This window comes from Ischnura elegans, chromosome 9 (genome assembly GCF_921293095.1).
Source record: "Ischnura elegans chromosome 9, ioIscEleg1.1, whole genome shotgun sequence".
Classification (NCBI taxonomy): Eukaryota; Metazoa; Arthropoda; class Insecta; order Odonata; family Coenagrionidae; genus Ischnura; species Ischnura elegans.
This window is the reverse complement of record NC_060254.1, coordinates 70777189-70803464: the sequence shown is the minus strand read 5'-3', so window position 1 is coordinate 70803464 and position 26276 is coordinate 70777189. Positions and strand designations below refer to the sequence as shown.

The window sequence follows — 26276 nt, the reverse complement described above, 5'->3', positions numbered from 1 at the left end:
CGGATGATACTCCATGAAGTCTTCCCTTATAACTACCTGCGTGCGCTGTTATCAATTTCTCTGAAAATTTGATCGACACGATTCACCTTCAGCATCAAATATTTTACTGGATCGATATGCTTTGCTTGTGTTCAGCATTTCATAATTTCATACTTTAAACATGAGGCATTCTACTACCTATAAGTAGCTAGTAATAGCCTTGTCAGAAATATAATATTCTTCAACAACGTACCGAAAGAATTTTTTTATTTAAAATGAGACTTGCCTTAACTGCGATTTAAAGATAACCCTACTTGTTAGTAATGTGGCAGCAGTTACATGACATCACAATACAATTCACAGCACAAATTTTGCGACAATCCGTCATTGTTAAGAAAAATGTTTAGTCTCCAATGCAAATCATGCGATTCATCAGTTTCCTAGAAATATTTTATCTCAACCAACAATGAAGTTATGTGAATCAATTAAACTTCGTGAAATTGTTTACTTCACAGAGGACGAACTAGCCGATTGAAATCACGGTTTTATTATTTCTAGTCTGGATATTGTGATGGTGGCATAGCAAATTTTTATCAATGTGGGATATGACATAAATGAAGTTAAAAGCATGGATAAAATAAGTACAGATAAAAGTGACCTTGCTCTGAGGAATTACGTCTCTACTTAGTACATTTAATTTTCCAATATTTAAATGCAACGACTAACATAAAATGACGTTCGGTGGCGCAAAATGACAATCGGATTAGCCTCGGAAGTGAATCAAAACATCGAAGTCACACAGACCATCGCACGTCACTGGGCAACGCGTGGCAATCGTGGCATACAGTGGCGGCAAGCAGGGGGCTAGTTGAAAGCCTTTCCTCAGTAGTGGGGGTCCGAAAAGTTGCGAAAACATCGAGAATTTCGAGGCTTGTAACAACACTTTAAAGTTGCCTCACTGCTAATTTTCCAAATAATTAAGTTTTTTAGTAATTTTACATTGTAAATTGCTCTAATGTATTCCGTTTTTATTCTTTATTATAAAGGATCCAAAAAAAAGCTATTCGTTCCTAATAAGTTCAACAGATTCAGGCTTCAATTGGTGGAGGTTAGACATATAGTGGAAATGATTTCTTTTTGGCCATAATCCAGAGTAAGATTTTTTTTCTCATTTCCACTTGGTTGTGCGGAAGGCTATGGACTTACGGTATGGATGGAAATGAGAACTGCGGATCAGTATCAATGCACCTTTCCACAAGAATTCTTGTGGAAAATTGCTACGATCTTTTATTTATTCAAACTATTCGTTCCTGTATATATTTGACAACTGAACAAAATTACCATTTTATCTAGTGTAAATTGGATATCCCAGGGGGGGGGGGGGGGGGGGGCTATAGCCCTTCTCTGGACCCGCCACTGATCGCGTATACGGGTAAATAGATGTCTCAGTGAGCGATATATATGAGATATCGAGTATATCGAGCTATCGAGCTATCTCATCAACCGTCGCCTTGTCGTCCCCTTCAATTCTTCCCCCTCCCCCAGGAATACTTTTCCTCCTTCCTTGAATAGCGCCCAAGAATTCCATCATGCCCCTTTCACGGATCTAATATCCTCCCCATACCATCAGCCTTTCACCCAGCATTCTTAAGTGGCGTAGATACTGATCCGCAGTTCTCATTTCCATCAATACCGTAAGTCCATAGCCTTCCGCACAACCAAGTGGAAATGAGAAAAAAATAATCTTACTCTGGATTATGGCCAAAAAGAAATCATCATCCAAAAAAACAATTGTGAGCTTAGGGGAAGGGAAAATTCCACAAAATTATGTACGAGTCCTTTCAATCCATACCGTCAGTCAGCCTACCACACAACCAAGTGAAGATGAGAAAAAAAATCTTACTCTGGATTACGATCAAAACAGAAATCATCAGCCAAAAAGCATTCGTGTGCATAGGGCAGGAAATTTTTCAATAAATTATGTATAGGTCCTTTCCATCCATAACATAAGTGATAGCCTACCAAAGAACCAAGTGGGAATGAAAAAAAATTCTTATTTTATGCCTAAGATGGAAATAAATATATCAATAGCCCAAAGGTAATGCAGCCCTGAGTTAAAAATTTAGGTTTACAAATTAAGTCCAAAACATATGAACTGGATAATATACCTATCGTCAGTGGTTAAAAGAGGCTTTCCATCGATACAATAGTCTTCCACATATCTAAGGGATATGAGAAAAATTCTTACGCTGGATTACGTTCAAAAACATCATCTGCCAAAACGCAAGCGCGAGCACAGGGATAAGAAAAATTTCACAGCATTATATATGGGTGTAAGATTCTACGGTGTTTCTATACTAGAAGTGGTAACTCGGAAACATTGCAGTGCCTGCCTTCTTCCTTTATCTTGCGTAAAAAAGTATACTCTTACCAAAACCAAATTTGACGTTGTTTAAAATATGTTTAGTGGATGTAGGACTAAAGGTATACAATATATTACCCCAGTCATATATTATTTCAAAGTCTGCGAAATATTTTTTTTTGGAAAATGCACATTCTTGGTTTCTCACCAAAGGGAGTATAGAGCAAATATTTTTGTAAATAATTTATGAAAATGAGCTATAAATAAGCTGTTAGTAGGTAGCTTTAAGGCACGCACTTATATTGCTAAGAGATTGTCATGATATCACTACACGAGCTATATTGTACTTTAGGTAAAAGCATGATGTATTATAATTTGATGGTAGCCTTAAAAATGTTCTCCTTCAAGGCGACTTAGAATGAGACTATATTTACTATTGAAATGTAATTTTTTGTATTGAGTAATAATACATTTATTATCATTATTAAGAGTAGGTATGGGTACAGTACCAGCCACAACGGAAACCTCCAGGCTAACAGCTATGGAGGGTGGCTTGCGGACTAGTAAGAGTACTTAGATAAATGTAGAGGTAGTAATTTTAAAAAGTGGAAAAAATATAGATAAATAATAATATTAACGGTGACATAGAGATAGATATACCAGAAGAGAAATAAAAAAAGAAAACGGAATGAAAAAAGGAAATACTTAGCGCATTACTTCGAAATTTTTAAACAATAGGACAAAGTAGATGAAAATTTAGGATTATTCAAAGGCAAAGCGATGAGAAATAGAACAATTAAAATGATGGATAAAAGTAATTTTGGAGAAAGTAATGAATTGAAAAAGTATCTGTCGAATTTAAATGAAGTCTTATAAGAATCTGGTTTTTCATTTTACCTGTCATATGCTGAAATAATACTTGGCGCAGCTCCATGTGCAATCCTCTGGCCGCACTTGGAAATGAAAGGACAGAGGTGAATATGTATTACCATTCCCTGGAAGCTCGCAAGAAAGCGAGCCAAAAAAGTGTTTCAATTCAAGCGTAGTTCGCAAGTATTCAACCTCATACGGTGGTATCGGTATGAATACAAAGATATTTTTCTAGAAAGAGACAATTTCACATATTAAACGCTGGTATTAGGAATATTGATTGACATGTAATGGCGAAGATGGAAATAAATATATGAATAGCTCAAAAGTAATGTAGCATTAAGTTGAAAAATTATGTAATCAAAAACATTCCAAGACAAATGCAGTGGAAAATGTACCTATAATCAGTTGTCAAAAGAGGCTTGCAGCACTTATCGAAAACTTTTGTATTTAAGCCAACCACCTTGTTTTTTCATTTTAAAATTTGTCATTCGCTTTAGTTTTAGTCTAAAATTTTCCTTCTTGGTAAATCTTTGTTTTAATTCTTCTTTGTGTCCTCAGATAAGTTTTCAACGCTGTGAAAGGCCACATATGGAGCAACTTAGTTTTACAATAAATTCCACCTCTCAGACTTTTCAACATAAGTCTTTTCGGTAAAATTAAACACTACCTGCATTACGTATGATGAGGTGAAGCTGCATGAATCTGATTGAGTGCATTTTAATTAACAACAAAAATTTCGCTCTCCCTTCCCGGTTCATTGCAATTTTCCTATGCTCGTTGAAGATTCAAGGCTTTCTTCGTATTTATTATTTCAATCGTACGTAAAAATGAATCGATTTCATATTTGGGAACATGAGGTCAATTCCTTCATTCAGTCCAAAATCAACCGCAATGATCTCATTATTTCTATGCACATAATTCAATGAGGAGGTTCATAATTTCCAAGTTTTTGCTGATGAAATCTGATAACTCTTCGTTTTATGAAAAAAATTCCTTTTCTTTATCGCACACATTTCTTTGAGTTAATTTGGTATACTATTTATGTATGCTGGTATACTGTATTATGGTCGTTTTACACAGGGCACGGAATTGCGCAGTGTGGCATGGAATTTCGCAATTGCTCTAACGACATTAGAACAGGGTTTATTTTTCCATCTCGCGTCCACGCATTCTCGCATGCGTTCTAGCAATTCACCAATTGACAAGACGCAATTTTGACCACACCTTCCCACACACGTCAGACTGTGCAAGTGCCCCTTGTAAAACGGCGCTAAGAATTATTTCAGTTTAATACCTCGTATTTTAGATGCTATCTGATTTACACAGGGGACGGAATTGCGCAGTGCAGCGTGGAATTGTGCAATTGCACGAACAAAATTAGAACAGTGGTCATTCAGTGGTCCACGCATTCTCGCATGCGTTCTAGCAATTCACTGCTTTACACGACGCAATTTGGACCGCGCCTTCGTACACACGTCTGATTGTGCAAGTACGTGCTCCGTGTAAAACTGCGTTTAGAATCATATCAGTTTAATATCCCGTATTAATATTAGATGCCATCTGATTTCCTCTCGTCTATTTAAAACTAGAAGGCCCCCAGCGTTGCTCGGGAAGGATAGTAACCAGATTAGTGGGAAACTTGTAACTTGGAATTTATCATCGTCACACAGCAGGATTTTTGTGTTTTCTATTTGAGCGAGTCAAGTGTGTGCCTACCCGGCAGGATGTTCAGCTGCAGAAGTTGTATGACGTGACGTAAAATACGGCAGTGTGAAAATTACGCAAATTACACGTTGAACGCAACCAAAAGTAGCACTACTGGGTTTGAGGGCATGAGATGCACCTAGTTACTAACTTTGGTTGCAATCCGTGCTGCCGTATGGAAATGTATAGCGGAAAGACAAACAGACATCCTCTCTTACGTATGTATAGATAGAAGATAGATGTTTCGCTTTCTCTAAATTTCATTCTCATTTCTTTCTTCGCAATAAGTTGATATCATTCCCAGCATTCACTTTTAGCATGCATTCACAGCAATGATCTTTAACGTGCACATCGCTCAGCCACGCTGTCTGCACTTCGCCGATCTGAAGTCACCCCATGGCCTTTACCGGCGCCGCGAACCCTAGCCAAGACCCCACCCCACCCTACCCCTTCCCCATCGCCCCAGTTCCCCCTTTTCCATCACTCTCCCTCTCCCCCCTAACCCTGTCTCGATGTGTCAACCCTCTTTCATACATTTCAACCCCTTTTCCCCTCTTCGCACGGATCTGCCTTCATGCCCGCAAGGGTTGCCAACTCACTAGTGGCGGAGTGAAGACTCGTTCGAATATAGCGGCACTAAACATTAAGGCCGTTTTACACGGGGCACGTCGTCGCAAAGGTTAGCACTGAAAACATTTGTTGAAACAGCGAGAATGCGAGCTCGGAGCAGTGGCTATTTTATCATCTTGCATGCATGCACTCTCGCATGCGTTCTAGCAATTCACCACTTTACACGAAGCAATTTTTTTCGTAAGGCCGTTTTACACGGGGCACGGAATTGCGGAGGTAGGTGCTGAATTAATTTCTAAAATGGCGTGGAATTGCGCGAATGCATGAACGAAATTAGAACAGGGGCTATTTTGCCGTCTCGCATCCACGCATTCTCGCATGTGTTCTAGCAATTCACCGCTTTACACGACGCAATTTTGATTGCGCCTTCACTCGTACGTCAGATTGCGCAATTCCGTGTACCGTGTAAAACGGCCTGTACACTTTCAGATTGCGCAATGTCGTGCCCCGTGTAAAACGGCGTTTACTCTTGCCAAACAGCAGGTTAACTTCCAGGTAGCGTCGCAGGTACTGCGAGAGACTACATGGGTTAATCGCCCGCAGTTTGATGGACCACAAATTCTGTGTCCGTAACAGGGCGTTCCACGGGATCATTTCGTTGCTCAATTTTTCGGATGTCATCCGAGTTCAACGGAGAAATTTTTTATGTCACCACAAAAACTCACTAAGATTCAGCCGCGCAGTTTTCCTCTCCCAGGTGGAGAAATTTTAGAAATTTCATTTTTACCACCACGAACAATGTAAACCATCGCCACATTTTTATTCCTCGTAAACTTAATAACTTGCTATTGCAGAGAATGCATGTACCTCAATAAATTAGTATTCGACTACAAAATTTACAACTATCGGATATCAGAATCAAATAGGCATTTAACATTTTGGAAGCGAACATGCTGCTTATAGAGCAAGGTGTTCGGCATCACGAGATATAACTTCCGTAATGTTAACGGAAAGAATTTAACTTTATCGGATAAACAAGCATTTTTTTAACTTCTGCGTTAAAAGTCGTGACAATGCATGTAAAATAAATTACGTTTAGGAATCTATGATGAGTAAATAAGTTTCCTCATGAGAATCTATCGCGATAATTCGTCGGGCAATGGCCACAGACACTCATAGCAACGCGCACAACGAAGTAATGCAGCATCCGAAGGCAACAGACGACCATTTGCAAGTAAATTTTATCCAGCTTGGTTATTTTTTCTATGCAAATTCGCCAAAAGTTATTTTTTTCAGCCACATAACTTATTGACCAAGTTCCTTTCAATGAAGCCTAATATAAATTTTCGTTTCCCCAGAGAACTTTTTAAGTTATATGTCTTTAAAAACATCGATATTGATTAAATTTCTTCCGCTTGTCTTCACTAAAATTTTAAATCGGAATGAAACATTAGTGGCGGTGTATTGTATTGAAATTCCACATAGATTGTATTTAATATTAATAGTAAATTATACTTTTCGGGTTATCTGAAAATACTCATTGACATTGGGAATTAGTTGCAATTTTAATAGCGAACGCCTTTAAGTCAAGAAAAATCTCGAATTTATTTGCAAAATATTTTAATTAGAACCATAGTTGAAGGATAAGTTAATTTAAACTCATAAAATGATAACAGTAGATTTTTTATTCGGTACCTAATTCTTAAAATATTATGCATAGGCTCGATGTGAGGTAGATTTTTAATCGAAGTATAACGATGTGAAAGCGAGTCAAAATTTAAATCTCGCTCCATTGGCTGGACACATAGCGTTCCACTTCAATTTATTTGCTGAATATCGTGTTCCTAATTCCTATCCTCCAATTATGTTTTTGTGGTTGTTTTCAATTGGAATTGTAGATAACGAAATGTTACTGTGTAGTTTGTAATCAATGTAGGACAGTGAAACTAAAAGATTATTATTTCATATTGTTCGCGAAAGAACCCTCTTTTCGTAAGAACACCGAGGACACGGCTATCGGTACTCGTATAAAATCATTTCTATTCCTTCAGTGCATCATACTTCATGAAATATGAGTTTTTTGTACATTTTGGACGTTTTATCATTGTTAAACTTTCAAAATATTTATATCGTTCCCCTAAGTAGTGCTAACATTACGAAAATCTGATGATGAGCTACACTCCTCATTGCGCGATTTGGCATCGGGAAGCTCATGTCTCGTCATTTCAGCGCAAGGAGTGAAGGCCGTTTAACACCGGACACGCCATTGCGCAATCTGACGTTTGTACGAAGGCGCAGTCAAAATTACGTCGTGTAAAGCGGTGTATTGCTAGAACGCATGCGAGAATGCATTGATACGAGATGGAAGAATAGCCCCTGCTCAGTGGCGTAGCCAGGAATTTCGTTCGGGGGGGTCCAAAACAAGGGGGAAAATTAAAAAATAACGGGATACTAAAACGGTTTTAAACTAATTTTAACACTTTCCATAATCTAAAAACTTCATTTTTTAAAGAAATATTTTCTAAATTCATGATTTGTCAATATTTTGTTTTCTTTTATGAAGGAAAATAATTGTGATTTTATATTTCGGGGGCAGGGGTCCGGACCCCCCGGACCTCCCCTGGCTACACCACTGCCCCTGCTCTAATTCCGAGCTCGAATTCTCGGAATTTCAAAAAATATTTTTAGTGATAACCTGCACAATGGCATCATCATCACTGGTCACCAATCCTAGGATTGGTTTGACGCTGCTCTCCACTCAATTCTCCTATCAGCTAATCTTTTCACACCTACGTATTTCTTCTCTTTCACATCTCTCTTGTTCCATATATTTTGTTCGAGGTCTTCCTTTTCCGTTCTTGCCTTCCACTTGTCCTTCGACGAAAAAGGTTTTTTTCAGCTTCGTGGTCTTATTCCGGTGGTTTGCATGGTGTTGGCAACCCTTAGGCCTACCTGTTTCTCCCCTTTATCTTCTCCAATATTATCCCCACCCGCACGATACCCCTCCCTGCGTGCCCCACTCCCGTTACCCCCTACTCCTCCCACCCCTCCATCAGCCACCTCCCCTCCCGGAGCCCTTCCCCTACAATCCCCCCTACATCGGCTCGCCCACTAGAACACAGCTGCAGTATTGATTGCCCGAGGAGCGGCAGCAGTTTTGCTTTAGCCTCGCCGCTGGGCGCTGGCTCTCACTCCAGTCGACGCTGCTCACTTGTTTTTCCGTCACGACCTGCACACATTCCGCGTGTCAACTCGATCCCGCACGTATACGTGTTAATATCCGTGCCACACCCTCACAATAGAGCAGCAGGACACTCGTGCGAAAGGCGCCCCCGTATTCCATCTCGTCGTTCCCCAAGTCATTCCTTCCTTTCCGTCGGTGCGCCTCGAAGTCTTCAGCTTTTTCCGGGTGGTCTGCGTCGTCCGTCGCAGTGTTTTTAAACCCAAGCGCGGAAGTGTGCAGTGCAAGAAGTCGCCTCGGAGTGTTAAGGGACGTGCCTTCTGACCACGGACAAGTTGGCAACAAGAGTTGCTCTTCAAATTCGCCCCTCGCGATCAAGTTTTTAACTTCTCCAAAGACGTCGCGTGTTGTTCATCCGACAGTTTGTGGAAGGGAGGAGACGTCAGCGCTGCTGCTGCACTCTAGTGGATCTTCTTTTCCCCTCAGCACGACGACGCAGTCTCGGGGCAGTGTGTACTTTTTTTTAGTTTCCCATCATACCCCTTAATTCCCTCGACTATCATGGTGAACTGTCTAGTCTAGGGGACAAAAGAGCTACAGCAAAACCGCGTGGCTCCCTCGCCGGTCAAGCTTGGCAGTTATCTCAAGCAAGGATAATTTCGGTTGTCGCGTGTCATATATTTGCGTGCGCACTGTGGTACTTCCCAGTTCGACGCCGTCTGACCCCCCTCATTAAAAAAACCTCCATGTCTTCGGCACCCCTCCCCTACTTTATCCAAACTGGACCTCCTCCCACAGAGCACTGTGTCTGGTGTGAATCCTGTTAATTTCTGGGGCTCGTTAACCCGAGCAGGAAAACGATCGATGATACAAGACTCGCTTGCGATTTTAAGTGCGTTGCTCAGATACAAAACTATTTACTCGACGTTAAAGTTCGGAAAATCTATTGATTTTGCTTGAATTTTTTCAAAAATTTCAGATCAAACAGCGTACTAGAGTTCTAGCGATTTCTCCGTATTCACTTGTTCATTCAATTCCCCTAGCGGGAATCCCAAACTTTTCAACTACTGCGCTTCCTCGGTGAATCATCCACTAGTCTGCCTGAACGTTTCTTTAAATCCTTTTTTCCAACCAGCTTTCCTCTTGATCGGCCGCCACATCTTTTCGTCCCCTGTTACGCTAACCCATTTGGGATCATAATTTTTTGTGCTGCTACTGCGACCGACAAGGCCTTGAGGCCGGTTCCTCAACCTTCGAGAGTTTCTCGGCGTCACAGTTTTATTTTTCTTTGCATTCCACATCACGCCGGCCACAGCTTCGAAGAGAATCTCGCACGACATTTTGGCGGGAGATTAGTTCGTCCTCCATATCCGCCAGCAAGTTAACTTATCGAGCACTATTTTATAGACGAAAGGAGGGAAATCTTGGGATATTATATCCATGCGTCGCGAGTGACAATAACAGTGCTCAAGCGAAGCAATCATCGAGCGGTCAAGACTCGGTGTGGTTCTCTCTAGTCACTTGTTTTATTATGTGGACGTGGGGGTAGCGCGTGCTCAATTCATTTGATCCAAGCGTCGAACAAACAGTGTCACTAGTCAAGCCGTTTCCTCGGTGACGTAAGGAAAGGCGGCGGCGGCCAAAAAAAATTATAGAAATTATGCTCTCTGGAGCGAGGACGGAGAAAATTTTTTGAGGACTGTTTCACGACCGCTTGGGTCTCTCCTTACACAATTTCTCACAATTTCTGTGATCGGCCAAGCCAAAGATTACATAGTATTATTTATATCTACTATTTATAGCTTCGTTTTAAACGAATCGTATGTGATACATAAATAATAAGTCTCCGTTATCTTTCTGCTCTGTCCAAGCGAGGGAAGAAAAAATATTATATTCGGGTAGATGTCGAGGACTTAAAAAAATCGAATTGTTAAGTTTAACTCATGTACCCATCATATTAGACAGGTACAAATTAAACACCTGGAACCCCAAGAGGAATTTGACAAGAGGATAATTTTGAGGTGTCTGAACAGGTGAATTTGGAATATTATAAGGAGCTTAGGATCATCTTGTATCCTCTTTCTGTCAGTTTAAGGTCTCCAAGAAGATAGGCAAACGGCACCTAAGTGATATCCCCTTACACACAGTCCTTTAGGGCTTATGCTCACAGTCGCCCGTGTCACCAGGTGTTTTGTCGTGCACGTTCGTGATCGTTTTCCCAATGTCGACTCGGAAGCCTTACCTCGCATAGGTTCACCAGTCCGCTGTGTGCTGTATCACCCAGCCCCACCCGAGGACATCGACATAGTGGGTGAGAGGGTGGTTGGGAGGATTACGGAAAAAATATATATAAAAAAACAAGACAGCCGCTCCCGCGCCGGCCTTGCATCAAAACGCGTTGTTGAGAAACAACCAGCCGGAGAGACGGGATAGAGGGGAAGGGGAAGTCGCTTCAGAGGGAGAATTCCTCCTGAAGCCGTCTTAAGATACTTGCGTTTCACGCAACGGAAGCGCACCTAGTGTCCCTTGACTCATTGTGTCACATCAGTCTCCGGAGAGAAAGACGATGTAAAATCATTAGACAAGAAGATAATCGCTCAATCGACCACAGTGCTTGAGGAGGAATGTAGAGGGGAGGTACCTGAAAGAGGAAGAGACCCTGGACATCAAGGTTGAGTTTCAAGTGTCACATCAAGGACGGATGAAGGAAGAAGTGTTGTTTTAACGTGTCGCAGGACTTTGTCGTGTACCGCGGTTGTTGAGGAGTCCAGAAGAAAAAGAAATTACAATATTATAATCCTCACATACACCTGTGGAGGTTGTGCGAGCGATTGTGCATGTGGTAGTGATACAACGGAGCCTCATTTAGGACCAAAATCGTTTGAGGGGCCAAATAAGGGCGGCTTGAACCAACGGAAGTGTAGGGAGGACCGTACATAGCACCGCCACCGGAAGAGAGTTTTGGAGTCGTACGCCAAAGACCTACCTAAATCTTCTTTACACCCTCGCCGTCTTCGGAGGAGCCTCCGTGCACTTGGTTTAGACATCTGGGAGCCACCTCAAGGACGTGAATAGGTAGAAGTGTTGCTCGGCGCATAAGAGGTATATAGCAGTGTCGAAAGGAGGACCTCTGGAGGTGAATCTACTGGTGAACTTCGGAGGAACCTCCGTGCACGTGGTTTAGACACTGCGGAGCCACCTCAAGGACGTAAATAGGTAGGAAAAGTGTTGCTCGGCGCATAAGAGGGATTCGTAGCAGTGCCGGAGAATCTTCTGGTGGAGCAGTCGTCTCGCATCTTTTCCCCGCATAGTAGTGGGAAGGCGCCCTTTCACGCGGGCAGCCAGGCGGCAATCCGCAGCGGTACTCGCGTCTGCTGAGACTCGTGCCACTTGGAGCGTGAGATGGACATGCAGTGCGGGGGTTGGGCGGGGGAGGTGGTGGGCGTCGGGGGCGGAGGGGACGTGCTGGCCGGGGGCGCGGGGGCGGCCTCCGCGAGGGGGGCCACCACCACCATGAGACTCCTCGACGACGAGGAGGACGAGTTCGAAAGGAGCATGCTCGAAGGTAAGGGCACGGAAACGACATTCAAGAGCAGACAACGACCCTTACTACCCCTATCACCATCTCCATCACTGTTTTATTCCTTTATTCTCCGATGGGAGGATCATCCTTAAAGCAGTTGCATGGAAGGATATGGAAAAACTGATAATCGAATGCATAAAATGCAAATTATTGTTGCGGATGTAATGTTTAAATTAAAAAATATTGATATAAATACTTTCAATGTTCAACAGATTCAGGCTTCAATTGGTGGAAGTTAGACATATTTAAATAAATAAAAGATCGTAGCACTTTTCCACAAGGTTTTTTAATGCGTACAACGCGTTTCGGCTCACTGAGCCATCCTCTGGTACAAGATTGGTCTGAACCAGAAGACTGGTCTGTACCCACCTGAGGTAACAGGAGATCCGGGAAAATTTTTGAAAAATGATATGCCTGGAAATATTTTTTACATCATTTTGGCTCTTAAAAATTAACATTAAGGAGATGCAGTCATAATATGCCAAAACTAGACAATAGTTTTAAATATTTTTTTTTTTACTTCTCTGAGGCTTTGGGGAGGATCCATTCCCTCATCTCCCCATAGTTACGTCACTGCAAGGGCATTATGCAAAGCTGCAAGTATTTATTTCAATATGGAAAAATTTCACTCCATCACGCTTGAATATTCGGATTTTATTCAAAATCTCTACTCGTACACAATGATAAAAACGAAAAGGGCCAGCCCTCAAGAAGATAACGACCCTCTACCCTATTCCTTCTCATTTTCTCGATGTCTGGTACTTAGTTTTCCGACGGAAGGATAGTTCGAAGCAGTTGCGTGAAAGGACTTGCAAAAGGCATGCACGAATTAAAATTATTGTCGTTGAAATCAGTTTTAAATTGAGGAAGTGAGATGCCAAGGGGTACACGTGTTTTTTTTCCGAGATCTGGGAAAATTTTTGAAAAACGACCTGCCTGGAAATACATTTTACATCATTTTGGCACTAAAAAATTAACATTAAGGAGATGCAGTTATAATATGCCAATACTAGGCAATAGTTTTAAATATTTTTTTTACTTCTCTGAGGCTTTGGGGGAGGATCTGTCCCCCCATCCCCCCCTATAGATACGCCACTGCAAGAGAAAGTATGCAAAGCTGCAAGTATTTATTTAAATATGAAAAAATTCCACTCCATCTCGCTTGAATCTTCGGAATTTATTCAAAATCTTTACTCGTACACAGCGACACAAACGAAAATGGCCTGTCCTCAAGAAGAAAACGACTCTTTACCCTATTCCATATCATTTCCTCGATCTCTGGTATTAGATTTTCTGACGGAAGGATAATTCTTAAAGCAGTTGCGTGAAAGGGCTTGCAAAAGGCACGCATAAAATTCAAATTATTGTTGTTGAAATCAGTTTTAAATTGAGAGGGTGAGACGGCAAGGGGTACAAGTGATTTTTTCTAAACAGTTTTAGGTACAGAAATAAAATGAAATACACAAAAATTTGGTGGCCGATGGATGCTAGTGTCAGTCCCTGTTCTATGCTGACGTCGAGTGGAAATTCAAATGCATTACTGAATACCTAGTTGATCTCTTTTCTTTTCTTTACCTAATTTATGTACCTAACTTTTTTAGAAAAAAATCACTGGCACTACTTAGCTTCTAACCCCCTCAATTCAAAAATTTTACTCACGCACACGGAAAGGATAAGGCACATACGAAAACGATCAGAACTCAAGCAGATAACGAACCTTAACCCTTTTTCTTATCATTTTATCCATCTCTGGTATTTTTATTTTTCAAACGACCAATGATCCTTAAAGCAGAAGAGTGAAAGGACATACAAAAATTGCAAATGTCATGCAAAAATAAAATAATTTCGGTTGAAATCCTTATTTAGTTTTTAAAAATTCTACTCAAGGCAAATTGTACGCAAGGCAAGAGTACTGCACATAGGAAGACGGCTATCTCTCGAGCAGCCATTGACCATTTCTAGCTTCTTTTGCCCTGACATCATATCTTTAGCTAAAATTTATTTTTTCTAAATTAAAGAATTATTATGGTTAATAATTAGTAATTAAAGTAGTTAAATTATAATAATTAGTATGGTTACCAAAATGAGGAGAATCCCGAGAAACCCTAGAAGTAACCCTTAAAAGCAGAGTCGAGGGATATATGGGGTCAGGATGTTCGCAAAAGTGTAGGCAAATGAGTCAGTTCCGAAAATCCCTACCTTCGAATGCAGGCGCGGATCTAGACTTGAAACTTGGGCACTGACTCCGGTACCCTTTATTTCTACCTCTGCCCTGTATAAATGTGTCATCGAAATCGTTTTTTTTATAGCAAAAAATTAATTGTGCGAGGATAGACGCGGATCTAAAGCTTAGCTTTTACGTAGGGTCACTGAGTCTAGGCCCTTTTACCTCCGACTATAAATGCCTTCTGTTATGTATAATTTAAATCATAATATATTGGGAAAAGTTTACATCAACGCGAATTATGGACACTGCACACGCGAAAACTGCCGCCACTTGAGCCAACGACCCTTCGTTCACATCCTCTTTCAATACCCTCATCCAATCTCGATCGCTAGAATTATAATTTTAAGATAGTAGATCAGGGTTTCTGAGTGGAGCAAACAGCACCAGATAAGAGAAGTAATTCACACAATTGTATCCTCGAGGATATATTGTCATAGATGGTTCCGCATGGTATTAAAATGGGTTTATAATTTATTTCCGCCCATATTAATGGTATTCTCTGGAGAAAAACCGGTTCTGCATAACTCCCTATTGAGTCGAACTCTCTCCTAAAATATTCTACATTTCCCTTGCTCAATCACGTAATTTATCCTTCTCATCTTCATTTCTTTCGCATTTCACTTGTCCAATTCCTCCCCAGCAAAGTCTTCTAAGACTCAAGTTCCAAGCTATCTTCCTGACGGGTATATTTTCCTTTTATGGTCTCTGATCCGCATGGAGACTCGATTCACACCGATGAGTTTAGCCACCACTTCCTTGATTATAATCGTACTAACGACGAAGGCCTCAAAAAATAAATTTATATGAATGAGAGATACTTACAGTCGAGGCAGCAAATCCACGTATTTTGTTTTAAAACGCCAACATCATTTAAAGTCACGAATTTTTGCAATTGGTAAATGTATTCTTGTGTAAAAAAAACTGTTAAATATGAAAATATACGCTCGTTATTTAAGTACTAAGGTTATGTCTTAAAGCGAAGGACGTCAAAACCATCAACTGCCTCTGACCTTGAACGGTTAAAATAACGCATTCATCATTGTTTCAATGTCAGCTGTTGCGGTTGATATTTACTGCTTGTGGAGTAATTACTGTCAGGATAAAAAGTATTCCTTTGCCCATCCTTGCCAGGTTAGAGGGCTAACCTGCTGCAAGGCGACGCCCATACTTTCGTAACTTGATTCCTTCCATTGACGTGAGCGTGTTCAACTCTTTATAAGTGGTTGTCCCCGAGACAGGAAGTGTAAAAAACTGGAATGTAAGCGATACAGGCGCCTCTGTCCCTCCCTCGCTACAGAAAACAAACGAACGCCAACCATAACGTCAACGTAAACGCTGGTCCTCACGTAGCGATCTTTCCTTCAGAATGCCGCGTTCCTTCGAGCTTGGAAAGTATTTTTGACTTCAATTTTCGACCGTTTCACTTCTACTAATGATTGAATTATCAATCCCTATTCACATGATTTACAATGTAAAAAGTGCATACAACTTCTTAATCATTTGTAATTGATCGAACTGATCAGCTATTGTGCTGGCATCCAAATGATTGGATCATAAAGGAGATCCATGGTTCTGTCCCCATTCACATAAAATTCGATATAAAAATTACATGGAATTTCTATAGCATTTGCCATTGATCGAACTGATCAAATATTGTGCAGGCATAAGTTTGGCATCCTTACACCATGGTACTTAGGTATATCATGTCTGAAATTACTCGACACCAAACTTTAAATACCCAACATTGGAGGCTATTACATTTTAATAGATACCAGTATAAATTCAGATGGAGAGATTGGAAGGTAGTCATGAGGCAATATAATTCACAAGATTGTATTTAATAAACAAGCCTGTGTCAATATTAATAAGTCAGCCATTGTTAAACCATGATTGTGTACTTATTCGTATGAAATACAATATACAAATAATTTCTATAGTATTTGTGCATTTATCGAACTAATCTAATATTGTGCTGGGAAAAGTCTGGCTTCCTTAAACCATGGTACTTAAGTCTAACATGCCTGAAATAACGTAGTGTCTAAATGAATTTTTAAAAATCCACTTCACAGATTATTTTATGCCGATTAAACTTAATGATAGTCGGAAAATCTTAGCGAGAGTGGATTACAAATGAAGAGAAAATACATGTTTATCTTTAACGTAAATATTTTCTCTTATAACTCTGAAGCTTATTGTACAGTAATGAAGCCATTTGGACCTTCTCATAATATATGTATTACCTCACATAGTATTTCAATAATTAAAGTACGCAATATACATATTTGACGCGTAAAATGTCGCTGAAAAACAATTAATAATGCTACAAAATCCCTTCAAGAAATACATTAGTTTGCGGTCAAAGCATTTGGCTGGTCCACTAGTCCATCGGTTGCTTACAAACGTTATCAATGAAAACACTGTCCGTTGACAGAAGGATAAATATAACGTTATGCTATATTGGAATAATTTGAATTAGACATAGCGAAACCACTTTAATAAGACTCATTACTCCTGCCCGGCAGGTCATTTTGTTATTCATGGCTATCTTCTTGAAGGTTTCAGGGAATAAAAAGAGTACGCCATTCTAGAAATTTCCTGAATAATTAATATGGAAATTGTGTCCAATTATTTTCTATAAGGTCAAATTACTGTATTTGAAATATTAGAAAATGCTGGCGAGAGTTTGCATTACTTGCTCTGGAGCTTTAAAAACGATATCCGAATATATATCAAGTGTTCAGGCTTCACTTGGTGGGACTACATATCTGTAGTGCGAAATAAATCACTTTGCAATGTTCCAAAAACTTTATTGTTCCCACCCTGGGTTACAACTACCAGATAGTCCTATAGTGTAGACCTTGGTAATGATCATTCAGTAGTTGAAACCCAGGGTCGGAATAATAAAGTTTTGTGGAACAATAGTAACAAGTAAGTGATTTATTTCGCACTACGATATCCGAAGTTTTAAGCGTCAAGAAAAAGGTGGCGGAGGGGTAAAGTCCTGGCCTGCCAAACAAGAGGTCGCGGGTTCGAGTCCCGCCCAGGTAGGTTTACTATATCCAGGGCATGGTTGTTCGAGTTCGTGTAGTTGTTAAATTTGTTTAATTACCCAATATAGAAAGGCCAAAATGAGCTGTATTCGGTGGCTTTGGAATAAAAGAAAAGAAACGGAGACAGTTTAAATGAGAGCGATGCGTCCTCTTAAGCAGGTAGCAAGGGTGTAGCCAGGATCATAAATAGGGGGGGGGGGCATGCCAAGTTGTGGCATTTTAGCGTAGAGAAGGTGAATAAAACTAACATTTTTAGAAAATTGTAACAGCGCTTTATTAGTTTATGAGATTAGTTCCTTGAAAAAATAGTTTTATTTTTAATTACATACCTTATACTAATACATATCATTTTTCGTGGATTTAAAGAAAATTTGTTGAATACTTTCGTTTCAATTCAGTACTGATTTTGCTTAAAGACTTTTGCAATTTTGGCTTCTAGGGGGGGTAGCTGCCCTCCCCTGCCCCTTCCTGGGTACGCCCATGGCAGGTAGAACATTCATTTAACTCAAATTCTCTAGACGCGGATGATCCTTATTAAGCGGAGGTATTCCAAGCATGACGGAGCAAGTAAACGAACACTGAGACGGAAGGACAAAATCCATGCATGAGGACAATGAGCACAAGCTGCGAGCATGGCAAGATTCCGTTTAAAAAATGGAAAGGAAGAAAGCCTGAACGTGGCGCCTGTAACTCGAGAAATCGCGCCAAGAGATCCCCCAAGGCTGTCTTCAATGCCGTCCGCACTTTGACTTTAGCATGGAATCAGACCAATTGGATGCAAAGGTAGACTTGAGCAACTGTTATCTTATACTGTGTCTCATCCGATTGAGTAAGCGCTGAACTTCAATCCTATACCTATCGGAGGAACTTACCCTTTGATTACTCTATTATTCTATGCGTAGACTTCAACGTCACTTTGAATGAATGATGCGCTTAGTTAATTTCATGTGCTGATAGCACCATTCGATTTCACGTCTTTTTGTTATCTCTTGTAACGCCGAATATTATCGGTAATAACAAAATTCGCCAAACGATGTAATCCGTATAAAATAAAATTAAGGTATAATTTTGTAACGAAGCAGGTCACAAAGCATTAAACTCGCTTTTATTTTTCGGTAAAAGGGAAATATTTTGTGAGGAGAAGATCAAGAAACCTTCACTGATTGAGAGACGTCGAATTTTTTTAAATGAAATATTTATTCCTTTCCAGAGCTTCACTTCAGTAAAGGAATTTAAAAAAATGCTATGGTTGATTGGTTTTAAATCTGCAGATTTAAAACTAATTACTTGCAAATTGAAAACCAATGACAGGAATTTGATAAAATAGCGGGAAAATGACGGGAATTTTAGTTTTACTGAATAATTTTTATTTATTTAGTTATTCGTCTACATTAATGTTGTCGCCATCAAAATAAAATCCCCATTAGATATTAAGCAGTTGTTCCAGCGCTTCCTCCAATCCTCAAAACACTTCTCAAACTCGATGTTTGGGATAGCTTTTAGCTTTAATGTCATATATGCTACTGAAACGACGGCCCTTTAAAGTTCTTTATATTTTTGGAAATAGGCAAAAAATTCGTAGCCACGTCTGAGCCATCGTTACAGTATGGTTTGTGGACAAAAATTCACGAACGAGCAATGAAGTGAGAGCCGAAATCTCCGAGGTTATAAAACACAAAATTCACTAACTCATTACTAACTTTGTGGTATTCCATTATAAGTTTTCTTATATATTACACTATTTCTCTAGGGAGCAGTTAGAAATTTTAAAAATTATTGAAAGCCAGGACAGTACTCTGATAAATGAATATCTTTACCCATCCTTTTCCCCTATTCCGGCGTCCGTTTTAAAATTCATCAGGTAACTAGGTAACAATTTCAAGATATATGGATCATAATTTGCGCCTGAAGATGATGATAATTCATCGAAACCCGGGTCGCACCATGTAAAAAGAAGTGGTATAAGTAATAGTGTAATATCCAAGAAAACTTGTTAAAAAAACTCGTCTTACCCTAGCGGCTGCCACAGTCATATTAAACAATGAATACAGCTGAAAATTTGATCATACCTAAGTGATATGTATACGAACATGATAAAAAACGTTGACAATCGGACTCTCGAAACACTTGAGAAATTTGAGAATTTACTTCCCATTATTTTCTAAACACACAACGTATATGACAGAATTTTTTCAATGCACTTGCATAACTGTAAAGACTCTTAAGTGACTGCAGCTTTTATTGCAGAAAACTGATTCATACTATTCTTGTAGCAAGAAACCTTGGAGCTAGACAAAAAGAGTAGCATATTGCGATCACAATCATTCTTTAGTTTTGATTACTAGGGATTGTGAGGAAAACTTGTTAGCCACCACGATGGATTTGTCTAACCCCGATGAAGGTCATTGTGGATTCGAGGCATTGATGAAATACAGTTTTAGTTATTCCTTTCACCGTTCACTTGAAACGAGAAATTGGTCAAGGTTTCTACACAGAAGTCTTTCCTTGAGAGCGTTGATTCTTAAGACAACTATTGTATAATTAAACTTTAAAGTGGCAATCCTATCTCCGAGCCGACATTAGTTTCTTTTTACTTTCTATTTTTTTTTCTTTGGAAGAATAAAATCCAAAGGTTCATGCGGAATGGAGTGGAAAGTTTCCATATTGAAATAAATATTTGCAATTTGCCACGATCACTTATTTCAATATGAAAATATTCCACTCCATAACGCTTGAATGTTCGAATTTAATTTTTCCAAAGAAAAATAAATATTAGAAAAAAAAAAGAAACTAATGTCGTCCCAGAGAGAGGATGGCCACTTTCAAGTCTAATTATAATGTACTTGTTACTCGAATATGATGTAGTAACATTGAAACAAAGGTCGTAATATATTTTACAATAGTGGAAAATTGAAAATATTTATTTCATTCTTCTCTCGAAGACTTAATAAAAAATTTTGAGCTTCTAAAATATTCTCTCTCCAGACGGTGAGGAATTTCTGAATTCCACTGCCAGCGAGCCGCGACTGCTATTTTGAATAGCGGTGTTAGGGTCCTGTCATAAATTAATATGCTAGAATCCGTCGGTCATCATTTATGGAATTAATGTGGATGCATGCGGCCACGCCAAGTTGCACGTTGAATGAGCTGTCCGCCTTGGGATGAAACCTTGAATGGAATAGCATGCGTGGTTTGGTGCTAACGGTCACTTCCTCCGTGAGCGGTTTATTAGAATTCTCGCGGTGTCCTAGCTGTAAAATTTCCCAACCATACCTTAGGGGACAAGGGAACGTATTTAGTGGTTCCAGCGCAATATCCGTCGCGTGAAAATTGGTCGATGACCCTATCCTTAGGACACGTTTTTCCTCTCAGCACGCATGGCTTTGTGTTGCACTTATTTTTCTTACCTAAGGAGACCCACCACGTCCACAAGACTGGTTGTTGTGTCTAGATTTCCAGACGTATATATTATTTTAAACTTTAAGCATTTCTCTTAAAATTTTATGGTTAGATACATAGAGTAGACTCTTCTCAAAAATCGCCCCGATCTTTAACGTGAAATTATTTACCTCAGGGAACATTTCATGTTTACGATACAGGCGTTTTTAACACGTTTCTTCTTTACATGTCCTGGAAAATTCAAGGCAATACCACGTACTTTAAACAATAATACTGAAACTGGATCGGTAATTTTTTTGAAATCTCTTTAACTAATGAGGTGTAAAGTTCGGAGGCATAGTTTTAATACAAACACGAAAAACTAACCCAATTAAAACTTTAACACTCGTTCTTATTCATTTTTTTCTTACTAACTGTACTATTAAAAGCATTCATATCACCGATTTTGATTAGCATAAGAAGATACCGGAAATATCCTTTCATTTTCACGGATAATAGTTTATGCGACATAAAAATATCACCAGCTCCCAAAACCGAAATCAAGAGAGTGCAATAAATTAGAAACGAGGGTTAAACAGACAACTGTCCATGCGTTGAAGCTGCTTTCACTTGCAGTCCCACCTGAAATAATTATATATTTCTGCTGCGGAAAGACGTGGTTTTGCCTCATAGCTGGCATCTAGTAATTTTACATGAACCCAGAGATGGTTTATTTATTTTCTTAAACCGATATCCGCTCTCATTCATTGTAGAGTCCTGGGATCAACACTACTTCATCCAGGGAGACTTCACTTAAATATAAGCTTTTCTAGTAAGCATTTCCGTCTGCGAAACGAGCTTTTAAGCACCTGAGGCAATAAGTTTCTCCGCTGACGAAGGCATTAGCATACCATTCTGTTAGTTACCCTTCGTCATTATTTTTTTCGTAAGTCTGTTACGTGCGAGTGTACACCTATGGCTAGGAGGAGATTGAATGTTAGGATAATAGCAGGAAAGAGAAGATCACCTAAATTATAAATTTTAAATAAATAAATCTTGAATAAAGGGGCAGCACAGGTGACGCGTTCCAATCAATGCGAAGAGAAATGGAATATTCTGCTTATAGTCAATATCATTGGCAACTTGGCTTTATTTCATTATAATTTTCGTTTAATAATCACTAAAAGTTAAATTCCAATGAAAAATTTGTATCCCTCTTAGTTTTGATCCATGACTTAAAAGTGGAGCAGCAACAGAATTAAAGCGCTAATTCACCATGATGGTTCGAGGGTCGTAGTTTTGCAATTCTCTTAATAATGTAATCGTTTACTCCCATCAAAAAATTCAATGCAACGGATGATGATATTTGTTTCTGAAGAAAAATCAGTTATTTATTCTGTCATTGATAAAGTTGTAATCGGTCAATTACAAATATTTACCGCACAAATCGGTGCGCCTCGTCACGTAATACTGCGAGGAAGACACGGCTTATCGCTCAACCGACTCCGACGGGCGGAGTACCTTCTCTACCCCTAGAAGTGCCAAAGATTAGTCACTACTGAAATTTTTTCCGGCATTGGAATTTGAACCCGGCTTTCATACATGGAAGACCAGTATTCCAGCCTCAACGCTTATCTATTATCTCCCACTGGAGATATTTGTTATGACACCGCTGGATGTGATATAACACGATTGAAACCGAGTGCAAAGTCCTTGCTCCGATAAACAAACAAGGAGAGGTGTCAACTGTCCGTAATTGTGATTGCTATCGTCGAAGAAATTCTTATTGCTTGGGATGAATCACGGGAGATATATTCTTGGAGAGTGAATGAGCTAATGAGGTCGTAGCGCCCAGAAATATATATGGCTAAGCCTTAACTATCTCTCATCCCGTGATCGCAATACGAATTAGCATTAAAATTTCTCTGTGACTTTTCAACCCCAACATATCACCTAAATGCACCAAAACAATATGGCGCACTTTATTTACAATGCGTCGCGATATTCGGCGACCACCCAAATCGTTTCATTGGCTCGAAAAGATTTTATCTGAGAGGACGGTAGCTTTGACAAAATGAGATTTGATTTTGAGTTCTTGCTACTGTTTTATTTATAATATAATTCATTCAAATTTCGTATTACAATACGTCTACATACTTCTTGGTAAGGCGATACCTATCTTCATTTATCATTTCTATCGGACCTGGAAATGTAGTGAGGTTCTAATATGATGTTCTCCGTGTTCTCTTAAAGATTTCTATTCTCAATTGCTCATGCAATATAAGCTTCCGAGTCTTCAGCGGCTCCCAGCCTTTTAGTTTAACATCTGTGGCACGCTTTCTGTATGTACGCAGCAGTTTTTTACGAATCGCGCAGCTTTCCTTTGTATTTTATAAAATTCACGGATTAAGTCTTCGTGAACCAGATCCCATCTGCTCGCTGCATATTCATGGTATGGCCGGAAGAGTACGAAAGAGCACCTGTATTTTACTTTCTCATCCGAAAATGTTCCCACAATACGCTTGACGAATTCTAGCTTCTTCATGGCTCAGCCGAAAATATTTCTTGTATGTTTTCCGCAGGATAGGTTCGAGGTTATCGTATCTCCCTGATACTTCACTTCATAGTCCCTCGGTATTCCTCCCCTGTATTTTATTCGGAGTATCCCTTAAATAGGAGCTTTAATACCCAACGTCGTAATAGACCAAAATGTAAGTTAAAACCTTGTCGAACTTATTCCACAGAATGCTATTACACGCTGTCATTAGCATCGTGGAAAAGAATAGGCTATTTTGGATCAGTGGCGGATCTATGGGGGGGGGGGCTAAGGGGGCTGTAGCTCCTCCCTTGGGTATTCCAATTTACGGTAGATAGAATGGTAATTTTTCCGACCCCTATTTCTGCTGGAATTTTAACTCGCACTTGCCCCCCTTGTCCCTATCCAGGTTCCGCCACTGTTGTGGATCCAATTCGATTATTCAAGTTTATATTTTAAATTCGCGAATTAGGTTTAGCCATTAATTGTGCGCATTGAGTTCCGACATGATTTAAGCCTCATGTAAAGCGGTCTTTAAGTCTTATCGGGATAAAAATTGTTACTTTAACTGGATTGACCAGAATAAATATGAGTATCTACTGTGTTCTCCGTCTTTTGGCATGTATTATGCACACTATATTAATTCTACTGAAGCAACGAAGCGTTGGGACAGATTTTGAAGGAAGACTACTATTTGAATAATCGTATTTATGCCACACGCTTTTGGCAAAAAAGGATCACCTTTTGTACAGACTAAAAGCTGAAATTTGCGTACTTATATTTCTGATTGGTGCACTGATTTCGCCTCATTATTCACGTTGTGCGACAGCGAACAAATGTCAGTGCACAACTACCGTTATCAGTGGTCATTAAGTTGCCGACAGAGTAATGATTATTATATTACCGGAATATTACTTCCAATTAAAGCCTTGTAGTCAAGTATTTACTTTTTTGAATTCATGAATGTCATTATCTAACACTCAGAGGTCCGGTTTTATAATGTCTGCTTAACGCTAACCATAAGATGATATAGCTTTTCATTTTACATGCGGGAGGCTGAAAGTTACGGTTAGTTTCTGTATAAGATCAGACTATCAGATCAGCTAACCAGAACTCCCCGTAACTTTAGCTCCCAGATACTGCACCTCATAGCCCTCCACTGTATTTTTGGAGCATACTTTATAAGGAATTTTAATACACACGACGCCGTCTTCGACCAAAATACCTTGTTAAACCAATGCCTCAAAATTCAATTGTACGCTGTAATTAGTAAGTAATTGTATAAGATCAGGCTTTAAGCTAACCAGAACTTTCAGCCTCCACTACGTTAAGTTGACGGCGGGATCATTTCATGGTTCGAGCCAACCAGACATTATGAAACCGACCCTAAGTTAACCAGTTCTTTCCGCCAAGACATCGAGTCAAGGAATGGGTTGCAGTTCATTATGCACGAAGGCGTTACGGTTGAATGACTGAATACTATGGAGGGAATGGAAAGCACGCATAAAATTTACGATATTATTCATTTCCTAATTTCCCCCGCTAATGAGATCCGTGAGCAGGCTACGGGCTATCAGATCCCATAAAGCGTGCGGAAATCGCGCTACACCTTCTTTCACTTTCAGTTAATAAACTTCCGACACCATAGTGAACGTAAAATTCCAAGACTCGGGTTCAGATGGTTAATGTGGGACTGGAACGCCTGCGCATGCACCGCAAGACATTGAAATGGAGATATTTGACCGCATCGTACACCTGGCCTGCGGTTAACTCCACGGTGTAGAGTCTGATCTTCCTTATTGCCCGAGGAAACTTATGCTAGTGAATCAGGAGCTCATATATGAATTCCAACGAGAAACGTACTCTCATGATGGTGGTTTCTTGTGTTTCAAGGATTTATGCTTCAGAATGGTGACCTATTAATATTTGGAATCCTGTTATTTTTCACCGTCCACGCTTTCTATCAACAAACGTAAGGTATGGAAAATGAAAGGATAAATTTAGTTAAGTTCACTAATATATTTGAAAAAGCACGTCCCGGGTTTCATAACATGGTTACCCGGTTCGGGATTTTTCAAATACACATATTAGTGAACCTAACAAAGGTTATTCTTTCATTTTCCGCTATGGACAGGTTTAACACTGTTAAGCCTGAAATCATCAGTTAAACTTGAAGTACTTTTTGATTGATCTCAAACTACTATATTGCTTATATAAATCGATGGTTTGAGGCGTGACTATGTGAAATTGTTTTTTATTTACTCTATTGCTGCTTCAATAAGCTGAAGTAAGCTTGTTACTAGTACGTCTACATAACGACGTCCTTTATCACCTATTCGATTAATTAAATTCTCGGTTTCATAGTATTTCTCGCCTTTATTTCCAAAAGAGCTGGCCTCCATCACTGCCGTAGCCGACGAAGCGGGATCAAGGATCAAGGACCCGAACTTTTTGGGGTCGCAGTGTTTTAACGACTCCAAAAAATGCATCAACTTTCAAAAGAACCGTCCCAAAAACTTCTTGCTGTGACCTTAGCTTCCAATGAAAGGCATTATTTATTGTAATTATTTTGTTATTGTAATATTTTATGTTTCCTAGATGAACTTTTGCAGAGAATTTATCCTTTTTTGCCAAATAAATTTTTCAATTAGCAAAATAAATGAAATTCCGTACGAAGGTTATTATTTCTCCAATCTTATTCCTCACGCTATCACTTAGCATATGATGAATGAAAAAAAATGCTTTTAATATTCTACGTTCTTCTGTAGTAACTGACACTTCAGATAGCATAAGGGTTTATGCTACACGAAATGATTTTTTATCAGTTGTCATT

General features: G+C 39.5%; 1 protein-coding gene across 2 annotated transcripts in view; it reads left to right on the top strand.

Moving 5' to 3' along the window:
* LOC124164900 overlaps positions 1–26276 on the top strand; it is a 208959-nt gene that overhangs the window by 147684 nt on the left and 34999 nt on the right. The window contains exon 1 of one of the 2 annotated variants that reach the window (XM_046542127.1): positions 8634–12234. The exons of the other annotated variant lie outside the window; for it this stretch is intronic. Within the exon in view, the coding sequence (XP_046398083.1) occupies positions 12072–12234 (163 nt within the window). The 5' untranslated portion in view covers positions 8634–12071. Of the gene's footprint in view, positions 1–8633; positions 12235–26276 lie in introns of those variants that run through there. 2 annotated transcript variants of the gene reach the window in all.